General features: G+C 34.7%; 1 protein-coding gene across 1 annotated transcript; it reads left to right on the forward strand.

The window, feature by feature from the left end:
• The first annotated feature begins 12,769 nt into the window (after window positions 1-12,769).
• Window positions 12,770-15,878, forward strand: LOC113286698 (protein DETOXIFICATION 27-like). The gene is made up of 8 exons (XM_026535298.1): window positions 12,770-13,069; window positions 13,189-13,730; window positions 13,940-14,026; window positions 14,127-14,183; window positions 14,813-15,051; window positions 15,170-15,288; window positions 15,478-15,564; window positions 15,687-15,878. The coding sequence occupies exons 1-8, from the start codon at window positions 12,809-12,811 to the stop codon at window positions 15,735-15,737; spliced, it is 1,443 nt and encodes a 480-aa protein (XP_026391083.1). The 5' UTR covers window positions 12,770-12,808; the 3' UTR covers window positions 15,738-15,878.
• Window positions 15,879-16,130: the final 252 nt, after the last annotated feature.

Genomic DNA, 16,130 nt, shown 5'->3' on the forward strand with positions numbered 1-16,130 from the left:
GGATTTTAATCTAGGAATCGGTTGAATCGGCGTGATTTGATCTCATCATATTTTTTCTTCTTTTAATTCTTTTGAATTTCCATTTTTGGATTTTTTTTCTCTTATGATTTACTCCCTCCGTCCCACTATTAAATGACCTAGTTCAAATTCGCACAATTTTTAAGGCAAGCAATGGAAAAGAATATTTTAAGCATATTTTACAATTATACCCTTATAGATAATAATTAGTGAAATTTTAAAATGATTTATCTCTCAAACTACACCATTGATGTTCGCAAACTTTATACCATTGAAAAGCATTTTAAAACACCTACGTAACGAATACAAATATGTCTGTCAAATTATGCATATTTCATATATTTCTTATAGTCAATTAAAAGGATAATTTAAGAAATATCTCCTTGTTTAGTGATATAGGTCACTTAACAATGGGACAGAATCTAAAAATAAATAGGTCACTTAATAGGAGGTGGAGGGAGTATTATTTTTTATTTGGGGACTATTATTGTTACTGATAGTGCGGTGGAGGACGAATGAATTCTTTGTAAGCTTTGGTGTACATAGGATATTATTGAATAAAATTGATTCTTCTTATTTGTCTATTTAAACATTCTAATTTGGATCTTTACCAAATTGGTTGTTAATTTTTTTTTTTTTGAGTATGGTAAAGTCATTAACCATGAGTAGATGATATCAAATTAACCTGAGATTTCTAGGACAGAATATTGAGGTTCCATTCTATCAATTTGGTTGATTCCTCTTCATTTTTCATTTGCTTTTAAATTCCCATTACAGGGGTTTATACAATGTCAATTCAAGCGCAACATCTTTTGGTTTATTCTTAATTGTAGTTCTTTCCCTAATTTTTACTATTTGCTTGGTTGTCAATATTTAACTTGGATGCAGCATAAGCATTTATGTGTGGGTGTCCATGATCACGCCTGGGTTCTTCGCAGCATCAGGGTTGGTTACATCCTTAGGATTTTCTTATTACATTCAGATGATCAACAATAATATGTTTACCTAGTCTAAGAATGCTAAGCAACAATTGCTCAAAAAGATGGATTTTTGGGGTTATTTGTGACGCAATTACGTGGGTCTGTGGCGGGCTACATTTATCTAAAACTAGAGATTAAGAGGATCAGAACTTGGTGACATTTTGATGGGATTTGGTTTGTTACCAATTTGGTGGTGCAGACCATCTTGCGAGAGGGAAACAAGGGGTGGGTTGATTAGCTAATAGGCATGACAGTTGGTGGGAACAATTTTGTGCTTTAGTTCGTGGAAGATTTTCTCCTGTAAAATTTGTTGATGCTATATTAGATATTAGCACAATTGATCAGAAAGGTACTGTACGTGAACATATACCTGAATTTGAGCATCTATTAAACTTTTTTGATTTTCCTGAGTATTACTTGATCAGTTGCTTCATTCGTTCTTTAAAACCTCATACTGGTACTACGGTTAAGTTATTGGCACCACAAACATTTATTGAGGCTTTTACTAAAACAATTCATCAAGAAGAAGCTTATGCAGCTGTTACTAAGGCTGTCACTAGACAACCTTACCATCCTCCTCCATTCAGGCATGTTGCTGCGGTACAACCTACTCCGTACAATAAGTCTTCTTTGCATCCAGGAGCTAGACGTTTGTCACCAACTGAAAAAAAAAGAATGAAGAGACCAAGGTCTTTGCTTTAACTGTAATTAACTCTTCAAGCCTAATCATGTTTGGGTAAATCCCATATTAACTATCTTGGATACTGATGAGGAGATTAATGAGCTTTCTACAACACCATCTGAAGCTGTACCTCTTACTTCAATTGAAGATATTCCTATTGCTTTTGAGGTTGTAGACTCAACTGACAGTGATCCTAAAATTTCCTTCAATTCATTCATGGGATCTACTTTTCCAGGGACTATGTGAATTACTAGTACCACCAAGACTCAGTCTATTACAGTTTTGCTTGATTCTCCACCCATAATTTCTTACATCCGTTTGTGGCTAAGAAATGTGGTTATGAGATTCACTCTAAGAAATCTCCACTAAGTGTCACAGTTGGTGATGGAGGGAAGCTGGACACTAGAGGTTATTTTATAGATGTTCCTATACGACTTCAACAATATGAATTTACCACTGATTTCCATTTACTTGATATTAGTGGATGCGACGCAGTTTTTGGAGTTCAATGGTTAAGGACGTTAGGACCAATTAAATGGGATTTTGCAAAATTAACCATGCAGTTTCACATTAATGACGCAGTTGTTTCATTAATAGGGAACAACAAATCAACATTAATGATTTTGGAAGCAAAATCAATGCATCATTTATTACATCAGGAAAATCATGGGATTTTTTTTCAAATATGTGCATTAAATACTTCCATGAATGCTTCTTCAGTTATCCCTCCAGCAGTGCAGCAATTACTTTCTCAGTTTGATGATATATTAAATTACCAACTACTCTTCCTCTAGAACGTCTTCATGATCACCGTATTCCATTATTACTATATTCTTCTCCTGTTAATGTGCGAACATATAGATATCCTCATTTTCAGAAAGACGAGATAGAAAAAATAATTACTGAGCTTCAGCAAGCTAGATTTATACGACCAAGTTCTATTCCTTATTCTTCTCCCATCCTTATGGTAAGAAATAAAGATGGCTCTTGGCGTATGTGTGTAGATTAAAGGGATTTAAACAAACTGACCATTAAGGATCGTTTTCCCATTCCAACGGTCGATGAATTAGTCGATGAATTATTTGGTGCAGCTGCGTTTCCCAAGATGGATTTACGTTCTGGGTATTATTAGATCATACTTTATCAACAAGATATTCCAAAAACTGCTTTCAGGATACATGATGGTCATTTTGAATTCTTAATTCTACCTTTTGGATTATCGAATGCACCTACAACCTTTCATAGTTTAATGATTCATATCTTCAGGCCACATTTACGGAGGTTTGTCCTTGTTTTCTTTGATGACATATTAGTCTATAGCAAGAACATGTCTGACCATCTAGAACATTTAGCTATTGTGTTTAATATTTTATGCACTAATAAGATGTTTGTCAAAGATACAAAGTGCACTTTTGCATAACCATCTGTTGGATATTTAGGCCATGTAATTTCTTCTGCAGGGGTTTCAGTTGAGAATGATAAGATACAGTGCATATTGTCTTGGCCACTTCGGACTACAGTTAAAAAGTTGAGAGGTTTTCTTGGCTTCGATGGTTACTATTGAAAATTTGTGAAGGATTTTGGTAAAATCAGTGCACCTCTAACACAATTACTCAAGAAAGATGCTTTTCATTGGACTAAACAAGCTATGCATGGTGTGTTAAGTTGCTTGAAGAGTTTCATTCTAACCCTATTGATGGTCATTCTGGATATTTGAGAACTTACAAGAGACTCCAGCAAAAAATTTACTGGACGGGGATGAAGAAATCCATAAAATATTTTATTTCCAAATGTGATACTTGTCAACGTAATAAGTAAAAATTGATAGCTCCACCTGGTGATATATGGTTAGATGTTTCGATGGATTTTGTGGATGGATTTCCAACTTCTAATAGAAAAAATTTGATTCTTGTGGTAGTGGATCGATTATCTAAGTATGCACATTTTATACCTCTCATACATCCGTATACTGCCAGTTCTGTGGCTGAGATTTTCGTACGTGAGATTTACGTCTTCATGGCATACCTAGGAGTATTGTTAGTTATCGTGATCCAATATTTATCAGTAATTTTTGGGAAACATACTTTGCATTACAGAATACCAAGTTGTGTCACAGTTCTGCATATCACCCACAATCTGATGGGAAAATTGAAGTTACAAATCGTACTTTGGAATGTTACCTACGTTGTTTTGATGGAACAAAACCTAGTGATTAGTCAAAGTGGCTTCCATGGACATAATGGTAGTATAAAACTAGTTTTCACACTGCTATTCAGATGACACCGTACCAAACAGTGTACAGTCTACCACCACCTACAATATCATCATATTTACCAGGATAAACTTTTGTTCATGCTGTTGATTCTAATTTGAAGGCAAGAAATTACACTCTGAAACTTCTGCAATCATATCTACAAGCTTCTTAAAAAAGAATGAAGAAATATACTGATACAAATCGTACCGAGCGAAGTTTTGTTGTTGATGATTTGTTTTTTCTTTGTCTACAAACTTACAGACAAAGCACTGTCTATACTCAGGCATATTCTAAACTCTCTCCAAAATTTTATGGACCTTTTCGTGTTTTGGGGAAAATTGGGCTTGTAGCTTATAAGTTAGAACTACCTGTTACAATTCGAATTCATCCAATATTTCATGTTCCACAACTGAAGTTGAAACTTGGTTCAACCAATATTGTTGATACTAATCTGCCAGTTACAGTTGATTATGCATATTGGGAACCAGAGATCATTTTAGAAAGAAGAATGTTCAAAAAAGGGAATCATGAAGGCACTAAATTGTTGGTTAAGCGGAAGGACCATCCAACAAAAGAAGTTACTTGGGAAGATGCTGATAAGTTGCTGTTGCGATTTCTGGAATTTGATGCTTGAGAACAAGAAATTTTTCCTGCAGGGAGGGATGTTGTGATACCAACTCCTAAAAAACCTGGTTTTCCTTATTTAGCTTACTTTAATTAAGTCAGTTTCCTTATTTCATACAATCTTAAAATCAACGTCTTTATTACTTGATCAACAAGTTTAGTAGAGAATAAATACGTAACTTGAGGTCTATTAATTATCAACCAAAATATAATAATTCAGCTTATATAGTTTTTCTTCCCAGAGCTGTGGTTAAACCCCAATTCAAAGGGTTTATTCGGCTCTTTCTTGTGTACTAAGCTTATCTCCAGTGTTAAAAAGACTATAACCCTAACATAAACCTCATTTAATTGGGGAAGATTGAATTAAAAGGGGATGAGAATGAATTCTAGTACCCTAACTTAGGCGAATGAAACTACCATAATATTCCACCCTGATATTTAAACCTAAAAGCCCAATAAATTTAAACCAACAAGGCAACAACGCCTAATTCATTGCGGTTTTAATTCGTTTCTCTTTTCTTTTTTCCTTTCTAAACGTAACGGTCATTTTCTTCCTATTCGTCAGTTTTCAAACTTAATTCATCGTCAATGTATGGTTAGAAAACTTGTATTTCGATTAACTTCTTCTACAAATATGGGTCCTCGCAAAAACAAATCAAATAAAGGTAGATAACCCTAAAGTGATTTAAAAAAATCCTTTGTGTTACTTTCTGTACGCATGTTGAATCATGAAAAACTTCCATGGTCTTTGATTTGGGAACATGAAGACACTTTTTCATGATCTTTTGTACGGAAGATTACCAGTTTTAGGGTCATCATGGTCGATTATACAAGATAATGACGACTGAACTAGTGTATAAACCTTGGTTCCTAGAGTCGTCTGAGTAAAATTATGAACCATGTCTCCTAGAGCACTGTTCGGTCGACTTCGTAAGTTTTGTTATCTCAAGTTGGTTGTAAATGTTAGCTAAACAAAACTATATCTTAATTAATCTACTAAAGTCAAGTCTCAGACTAGGTATAAATCTTGGTAGTTTAGTATTAGACATCACTAAATAACCCTCGAAGACTGAAGATCGACAAAGATATTTGGAGAACTTCATTTAAAAAAAAGGTATGTGAAGAATGAACCATTCACTTCTAGTATATTTAACATTGCATAGAAGAAATTTTGAGTGAAGCTTGTCTTGTTAAACATCTCGAAATATGATTTAAGAAATGAATATTTATATGTTCTTAGCAATATTAATTTGTTCGAAACAATTTATTGTTCAAGAACTTTTTTTGTGTCATATAGATCGTTTGAAGAATGTCTCGACATCAAAAGAGAGTTTATCAGAACTAACGAAATCTGGACTCAGTAGGGTTCACAAATCATTTCGCAAACCACGGATATATGAAGTTCCGAAATATAGGTAGGTTCACGAAATCAGTTCACGAACCGTAGAGTTCTGAGTTGGACAGCTCACGAACTATGGTGATCTTAATTTGTGAAATTTCGAACGCATCCTTAGACGTCTGAATTTGAAAATAGAAGGACGATTCAAAATCTATAGCGCCCTGAATTCACGAACTGGCTAATATTATACAAATTGTTTCACAAACCTGCCAAGTACGTATTAGCAAATTCTTAAAGATTATTTTTATAAATATGTTTAGCATTGCTATGTCTCTCATAAACGCCTCTAAGACATCTTTGATCACGCTAAAAAAAATTTGTATGTGCATCATGATTCAAGTTTAAGTGTTTATGTGAACATTATATTTCTTACAAGTTCGAATGGTATATTTGCCAAGAACTATCATTGTACACGATTCTGGTACCCGAACCAAAGTATATATAATTCTATCTGATTTCAAGACAAACTTCCCACATGCTTACTAGAAACATTAACAAGAGTTTCATATAAACATAGAAAGTGTTTTGTTGAATCTAAAGTTCTACTAGATTTAATTAGAAACAACCCTCATTCTTGATTTCTATAAATAGAGAGACTGGAAAATTTAATCCTTGACACTTCCATTTCCTAGTTGATTGCTAGAGTCAGTCTTTATTAACCTAGGTTTTCTCTGAGAAACATAATTATGTATACAACTGAAAGACTTCTCTTAGGGATTCGTGAAGCCCGGTACGATTATCTTTACCTTGATATTTCGTGCATCATGATTTTGTTCTTTATGTTATTTAGGTTTAGTAATTTCTGTCAGGAAAGAGATAGATAGAAATCACAAAGTTCTCTTCATCTCAGACTTTGTGATTCCTAAATATGATATCTGAAACCTTTTCTTAATAGATTAGTTCATAATTTTTCTTGAGATATGGTTAACAATCCATGCTTCTCATGTAATTGAGCGTAAGTGTTTCGGGTTTGTGAGGTTTGCGAGCTTTGTCTATTGCAAACATATTTCCAAGCATTGATATATTCGATTTAAATAGAAATAAAATAAGCTTATCATTTAGAGGAAAATTGGTATCAAAAGTCGTCACTTAGGATGAAGCACCTCTTACACTGTAAAGGATGCCATCTACGGGAATCAATTTTGTAGAGCATTGCGAGGTTCAAGAGACGTAAGGAGCACGAATACAACTGGATTGCTTAGAGGGAGAATTCAGTCTCAACTACATTCCAGTACGAAGTCAGATTGTAGGCTAGTGGTTGTAGCGACTTAATACAGTTTGGTGATCATATTTGGACGAGGCCTCGGGTTTTTTTACAGTTTCGGTTTCCTCGTTAACAAAACTTCTAGTGTCTTGTATATTTTCCTTTTCCATATTATATTTTTTTTATCTTTGTAATATGAATAACACAAGTAGTACATAATCAATTCTGGTAGATACGTCCGTGTTAATTTTTATCGATTAAGAGACTCGTTCTTGTAGAATTTGTATTTTGATTAGATAACAAGTTTCTTATTTGGAAAAATTTCGACTTTATTATTTGGATACGATTGAATTGGTTTTGGATATTGGTTTTGAAAATCGTCAATTTTATTTGGATACAAACAGATTTCACGGACTATATTGTCTAGACTTTGTGATTGAGGAGAGATAGAGATAAACTTTATATACAATTGTCAAGGATCATTAAGTTGGTCTTCTTGCAGTTGTATTAGGTTTTACAGGTTGCCGAACGAATAAGTCGGTGGTGTACTTGGTATGTTCTCTATTTTAATGACGACTTAAATTACTGAACTAACGAATCTTTACTAATCCATGAAGACTTTTGAGCAAAAATTAACTATCACTATGCCCAAAATTTGCAAGGGATCGTCACGGTGTACCTTTAAAGTATGCTCTTTTTTTAGGTCGTCATGGTTGACAATTTAGACCACGACGACCCCTGTATTGTTGCATGCTTCGATACTTTTTTTAAAAGAAATTCCACGTTCTTAAAAATATTGATAGAGGAAAACAAGATGTTCCCACTCCTCTTTCAAAACCTCCCCACAACGATGAATTCTTTGTGGCTGGTCCATGTCATGGAAAACGTCCGACGGAGGAACCTTTGTTATCCATGATGCTACACAACAAGGAACATGATATTTCATACCCATCATATTTTTCCGCCCATTAGGGAACATGAGATTTCCCTTTGTTTGATTTGGTTTTAAATTTGCTTATTTCTCTTTTGTATCTCTTCTTCCATAGCAGCAGTTGGCTTAGTAGTTGTTGATGATATAGTTTCTTGTGGAGTTATTTGTATGTTCCTTTTATGTGTCTCTTCTTCCATAAAAACAATTTACTTGTTAGTTGTTGATGACGTAGTTGCTCCTGAGTATTTGTTTGCTTCTTTTGGATATCTCTTCTTCCACAACAATAATTGATTTGGAAGTTGATGATGATGGAGTAGTTATTTAGTTCTTCTGAGCATCTCTTCAAATGATGATAAATTTGTCGTTGCAAAAGATTTTTAGTTTGCGTTGAACCTAGAGATCTTCGAGTGAATATAACTGATAAAGGTGTGTGAAGTAATCATATGAGATTACCATCTTTATATAAAAAGTCCCCAACGACTAGCTTTTTAGGGACTGGTCATTGTGTCCATAGTCGTCATGGTTACAAAATGGGGCAGTTACAAAATTGTCCTATTTTTTATTGGATTGCAAATTGATCATACTTTTTAATAACTTAATTTCTGATTTAAAACTTTTGAATAAAAAGATGTTATATTTTCCTAAAATACTCACCTCATTTAACTAAATCCGTTGAGGCGGTGGTGGTGTTTGTAGAAACTTAAGGAGATTCATTGAACCTCATAGGGGAAGCCGTAAACCCTTTGCTGAAAGCCATGTAAGGATCCTAAATATGATGTAACGATCTTGAATGCCATATAATTAAGGATCCTGAATGCAATGTGGCGATCCTAAATGTCATGTAACTATCTTGAATGTGGCGGTAGGACCACTACCAAATAGCACCACAGTCAAACAAAAGTAGTGAAGGAAAAATTCAAAATCATGTTTGGACAGATAAAGGATAAATAGGTAATTTCATTAATATATTTAACTGTAAATCACCACTTAACTCTCTTTCTAATGAAAGTATGATCATTTTCTAAATAGTTCGTAGCAGTAGGATGATTTCGTGAATCGGATCCTAATATTGGGACCATTTCTTACAATACCCTTATAAATTACACAATAACGACTTTTATAGGATAGTTGTGTGTTAACCGTAAGTGTCAATTGTCAATATGTCTTGACCATGACGACTCTATTACCTTAAAAATTAACCTGAAAGTCTCCATTATATGTAGGTATTAAAAATGACGACTCCACCAAGCCAAACATTACTAGAGAAATTCAACAATTAACCATAAGAATCGTCATGGTCGATACACCATGACGGTTCTAATGGTTCTGAGACTGAGAAAATTCATCAATAAGATTCGTCATGCGACTTAGAAAAACATGGAAGGCTCGTATCGAAATAACCTCATAAGAGTCGGCTTGGTAATTGATCGAATTTTTACAGTTGTAAGAAAAGTGGTTCGTTAAGACTTGTGAAGATTTTCGATTTTAGACTTATTTTTTATAACTAAAAATAAAGTAAAACTCAATTCAAGTTGATGTAAATATTATAGAGAGACTGGGACTAAGGATTCCACTATTTACCAATATCAAGTGATTTAAATTCACTTATTATAGTTAATCAATTCACACGTTTAAGTTTATTCTAAATTATTGCAAAAGTAAATTTTTAACAATTGTTAATCCAAAGCATGAGATATCAAAACCCTAGGATAAGCATGCTCCATCAATAGAAAACAAAATTGCTTAAGAAGAATCATAAATAAGATTGCACAAATTAAATGATTAGGAAATAATACTTTTTCATTGGAAAAATAGCTTCCTCTGTCGCCCCAGAGATTGGGCTTATCTCCTCACGTTGGAAACATACTCAGAACTCGTATTCATTGCTCAAAAAGTGTTTACAAGAGGTAAACGTATAATAAAACAGAATACAATCCCAGGATATCCAAATCTTCACGTATCTTGAGAAACTAACACCAAAAAAATCTCCAAATATCTCCAGCCTCTGTTTTCTTCTAACTGACGAAATCTTTTTTTTTTCAAAACTAAAAGACTTATGAAAAAGAGGGGGTCTAACAACACCACCCAATATTTCGCTTAACAATCTGTATGGACAAACAAGAATATACTTTTAAGAGAATCAACAAGACTCAATCAATTAAAAGTATCTCTCTTCTTGATTTGATTTACTCAAGCAAGAACTGCGAGTTCTAATCAAATACAAGGAATAACTTGGATGGTACCAAAGACCAATATCCAAGGATCAATCAATATCAATAAAAAACTGAAGTTCGGATTTCCAATTGATTGATTCAAACGCACAACCGGTATTATTTCAATTATATAAAAAAATAAAATGCGGAAATATAAATAACACACACACAAGAAATTTTGTTAACGAGGAAACCGCAAATGCAGAAAAACCCCGGGACCTAGTCCAGATTGAACACACACTGTATTAAGCCGCTACTGATACTAGCCTACTCCAAGCTAACTTCGGGTTGGACTGTAGTTGAACCCCAATCAGTTTCCCACTGATCCAAGGTACAGTTGTACTCCCTACGCCTCTGATCCAAGCAGGATATTGCGCACTTGATTACCTTAGCTGATCTCACCCACAACTAAGAGTTGCTACGACCCAAAGTCGAAGACTTGACAATAAACAAATATGTCTCACACAGACAAGTCTATCCAAGGATCAATCTTTCTCCCACAGATAAACCCTAAAAGGTTTTGTTCCGTCTTTTGATAATAATCAAGGTGAATAAGAACCAATTGATAATCCAGTCTTATATTCCCGAAGAACAACCTAGAGTTATCAATCACCTCATAACAATATTAATCGTATGGTAGCGAAACAAGATGTTGCGGAATCACAAACAATGAGACGAAGATGTTTGTGATTATTTTTTATTTCTTGCCTATCGGAGATATCAATCTCAATCAAATCAATCTGATTGTACTTGTACGATAGAAGATGCAAGATGAGATCACACAACTACGATAAAAGTAGTATCGGTCTGGCTTCACAATTCCAATGAAGTCTTTAAGTCGTTAACCTGGTTTTAGAAGAAGAAAACCAAAGGTTAAAGGAGAACCGACTCTAGTATGCAAACTAGTATCACAGGTGAGGTGTGGAGATTAGTTTTGCACATATACTAAAGTTCCCCTTATATAGTCTATCAAACCGGGGTTTGCAATTAAGTTACCTTGGTAACAAAACAATCAATATCCACCGTTATATGAAAACTTGATTTAGATTCAAGCTAATATTTCTCAACCGTTATATCGAAAACTTAGCTTGTTACACACACTTGACAATGCATACTTCTAGGTTTGTGAACCGTACCCAAACGTATGCACTTGTTGGTTCAACAATAGTTAACCAAAAGGTTAGCCATATGATCATTCCATATCAACCACGTTCTTCTTCACCATAACTAGTTCAAATGATTTCAAATGAACTAGTTAGAGAGTTGTTCAATTGGAAGGAAATCTCATGTACTACACAAGACACAATTGAAGCAAAGATGATTTGATTCACTTGAATCAGTTCATGAACTTTTATAGCCACGGTTTTCAAACTTCATTCCTTAGTCTTTTTAAGTTTAAGTTCAGAAATCATCTTCAGATATATAACCTTCTCAAGTTCGCATACTAGGTTCGCGGACTTAAGTTACCGGGCAGAGTTTACAAACTCCAGCAGAAATTCTCGGGTATGAGAACTTCGCTGGTTCGCGTACTTAGTTTCACACAAATAATTTTTCAACTCCAGAAGAAATTCTCGGGTTTGAGAACTTTGGCAGTTCGCGGACTGAGTTCGCGGATTTGGCTCACGCCATTCTTCCGGTTCTCTTGATCAACAAAGTTCGCAAGCTTTGGTTCAAGAAATATGACTTATAAATAAATGTGTTTCCACAACAATTCTTATGTACACCATTGGTTATGTAATCTAAACTCTCATTTCAATCATTGAAACATTCTTAGAGGACGTTATATAGTTGTTACACCATTTCTCGTCAAATTAATTTTCAAGATGATTGAAACATATCATGACTTTCGTCACATGGTAAAGATAAACTTGGTTAAAGCGAAAAGCTTGCCAACTCATATTTCGAGATACATATAGGCGAGGTATACTCGGTTTGAAATACCAAATGTGTATAATCAAAGTCTATATATATAGCATACGACTTCTTGTATCAAAGAGTAGGAGATAGAGTAGATAGACTTTTGAGTGATAGATAAGTTCAAGTCTTCACATAACTTTTTGTAGAGAAGTTCCACCGGTTCCTTGAGTATTTCTTCTACTTGTATGATGAATCGGCATGAAGTCCTTGAGCTCAACTACACTTTCTATCCTAGTTCGAGACTTAGCTATAATAGACTAGAAATCAAGACTTATAGTTTTGATCTCTAATATTGAAAAACATGCTTGAGATAGCAACGCATGCGATTTCGACCGAGCAATGCTATAACAACGACTTTGACGAATTGGACACGGGTGACCCCTAATCCGCATCTGTAAAATTTTTAGCCATTCATGCTAGAACTTAATCATTAACGTATAAGAATTTTCCGTAGGCCCAATAACATTTTTAGCCATTCAGGCCTAGACCCAAACGCTTAGAAAATAACTTACTGTATCTACTTCTTCTGCTCAATCAATAAGTCAAACAGTTGTTTTGGAGAGAGAGAACTCAAATCAATTCATCAATGGAGGTTGAAGAAACAAATTCACCTCTATTACTAACAACTGATGAATTGAAAGAAGAATATGGTGGTGATCTTCTTGAAAAAATATGGATAGAATCAAAAAAGATATGGCACATTGCAGGTCCAGCAATTTTCAGTCGTTTTGCGATGTTTTCAATCACAGTCATAACTCAAGCATTTGCTGGTCATTTAAGTGATATTGACTTAATTTCCATCACTATTGCAACCCTTTTCATCATCACCATTAGCTTTGGCTTCTTGGTAAGAACAAACCCCATACCTTCTCAATCTCTTTTGATGATTTATTTTGTGTGGGTTTTGATTGGATTTTGATTTTTGATGATTTATTTTGAGTGGTTTTTGATTGAATTTTGATTTAGTTAGGAGTTGCTAGTGGATTGGAAACATTATGTGGACAAGCATATGGTGCAAAACAGTATCAATTGATGGGTATATATTTACAAAGATCATGGATTGTTTTATTCTTCACAGCAATTCTGTTGTTGCCCTTGTTTATATTTGCTGATCCACTGTTGAGACTACTAGGACAGAGTAATGAGATTGCAGAGAAGGCTGGAATTGTATCAATTTGGTTGATTCCACTTCATTTTTCATTTGCATTTCAATTCCCATTACAGAGATTTTTACAATGTCAGCTCAAGAATGCTGTTATTGCTTGGGTTGCCGGATTTGCGCTTCTACTTCATGTGTTTATTAGTTGGTTGTTTGTGTATAGATTCAATGTGGGGTTGGTTGGTACTGCTATTACTCTTGATTTTTCATGGTGGGTTACTGTTTTGGGAATGTATTTGTATATGGTTTGTGGTGGGTGCCCTCACTCTTGGACTGGGTTTTCTAGTCAGGCGTTTTCCGGACTTTGGGATTTTTTCAAATTGTCAACTGCTTCTGGTATCATGTTAGGGTATAACTTCTTCACCCTTGCTCTTTCAGTCAGTTCAATCCGGTTTTCTATGTGGGAATGTACCTAATCTGTAGTCATTTTATACCATTTCCTTGTTATTACCTCATTTGTTCTTAAGATCTGTAGAAGTCCTTTAGTAGACAACTATTCAGTCAGCTATTTGATTCCGTGGTTGAAGATGGGCTAATTTGTTGTCTTTGTTATTGAAGTTTGGAGAACTGGTACTACAGAATTCTAATCATAGCTTCAGCAAGTCTGAGTAGCAGTCAAGTGGTAGTGAATGCGCTATCCATCTGGTTAGTTCCTTAATATCTTTCACTTGTCTAGTTTTTCTTCTTACTTTAAGTTTACTATTTGGTTAATTGGTGAAACATATAATATTTAACCTGGATGCAGCATAAGCATTTATGGATGGGAGTCCATGATCACACTTGGGTTCTTTGCAGCATCCGGGTATGTTTCATCCCTAGACTTTTCATAGACTATTTTTCTTTCATTCAGATGATCATATGCTTATTGCTTGTTAACGGAACTTTTTTTCTTAATAATGATATGTTTACCTAGTCTAGGAGTGCTAAGCAACAATCGCTCTAAACGACGAATTTTATAGATAGTGAAATAACTACTTGTTTAATCTAATTTTGTGGCTCTGCGACTAACCATGTTTATCTAGAACCAAAGATTCGGAGGAACTTGGTGACATTTTTAATTCGATTAAGGTAGTTACTAATTTGATCTTAGTTCTTACAGACCATCTTTAAAGAGGGAAAGAAGGGGTAGATCGATTAGCTAAAAACATGTCACTGGGTGGCTTTGGCTCCTCTATCTGTTACCAGTTTTTCTTGTGGTTTTTCCACTTATCGGTTTTTCATTGTCAGTTTGGTTGATTGCCAGGATTTAGACAGTTATATCTCCCATTCTTGTGCTTAATTTCCTTTAAGACCTTGTTCTCAATTGATGTACCAATTTTCCTTATGTCTCTCTACTTTTTTACACAGTTAAAAATTTAGGTCTGGTGGAACTTCACGTTTATAATATGCGGGTACTTGTTTTGAGGTTCTTTTAATCATAATGAAATGCAGGGTACGAGTAGCATGTGAGCTAGGAGCAGGAAATGGGAAAGCTGCCAAATTTGCGATGAAAGTGTCCTTGGTGACGTCCATTGCTGTGGGATTCTTCTTTTGGTTGATAATTATGGTTTTCAACAAGAACTTAGCTACGATATTTACTTCAACTGCAACAGTTGTTGGTGCTGTAAATGAATTTGCTGCTTTTCTGGCCTTCACCGTTCTCCTCAATTGCATCCAGCCAGTTCTCTCTGGTAAGAGTAAGACTGGGACCTTCCAAATCATATAATCTTTTTTTCTTTTAAGTTTTATTGGCCATAACAGACCCCAGATTACAGTCTAATGGATGTATGTATACTTTCCCAATATTAGGGGTGGCTGTTGGATCTGGATGGCAATCCAGTGTAGCATACATAAACTTAGTTTCCTATTACATCATTGGGACCCCTCTAGGATTTTTCTTGGCATGGTCACTACATCTTGGCATTAAGGTATGTTTCTAGCTTTCATGTGTCAAATTGGTTTTAGATTTGCTCAGCAGTAATATTTGTCTTGACACATGGTTATTGTCTCTAGTTGTTTAGCTGCGGAGAATTTCAGTATTCCTAATTAATTCACACCAAATTGTTGAGTACTTTTATATTTCCCCTTAGTTATCAACTGAAATGAGTTAACTACAGGGTTTATGGGCTGGATTGCTCACTGGAACAATTGTACAAACTGTGATATTGATCTTCATCACAATCAGATGTGATTGGGAAAAACAGGTAAATCAAAATCTTGAAAAATTAAATTTGAAAAGCTTTTCAAACTCGGCACAGTTGTTTCCTTTAACTTCAGTAATGTTGAGTCTTTCTCTATGTCTCTTATATTCCATACCTATTCACAGGCTACGGAAACCAGCATTAGCCTGTACAAATTGAGGAGTCTCAAACAATAGATCCCTGCGGAAAAACAGCCTTTACATTATTTCTTATCTTTTATATGTGCAATCATGCCAGGTAACTGAAAATGTGATTATACTCGTATAGTTATAGGTTTGTAAAGCGGAATCCTATATTTCCAAAATAAGCTTGGTTTTTTCTTTCTAAATTTTATGGTTCCGTCCCTTTTAAGTCATAAAGACTTAGCATATACTCCTGGAACTTTTGGGTTCTCCGTGTAACCTACAGTGATGATTACTGATGGGAAGGTAAAGAATTCTCGTAACTCTGCTGGTTAACCAGCAAATCACCAGTGTGCCAAAAATGTATTTCCTATATCCTGATAAGCGTAATTGGAAAAGAAACATCTAACGTCACAATATAAACCATCAGCACCATCATCTTAAAGT

This window comes from Papaver somniferum, chromosome 6 (assembly GCF_003573695.1).
Source record: "Papaver somniferum cultivar HN1 chromosome 6, ASM357369v1, whole genome shotgun sequence".
In the NCBI taxonomy this organism is placed as follows: Eukaryota; Viridiplantae; Streptophyta; class Magnoliopsida; order Ranunculales; family Papaveraceae; genus Papaver; species Papaver somniferum.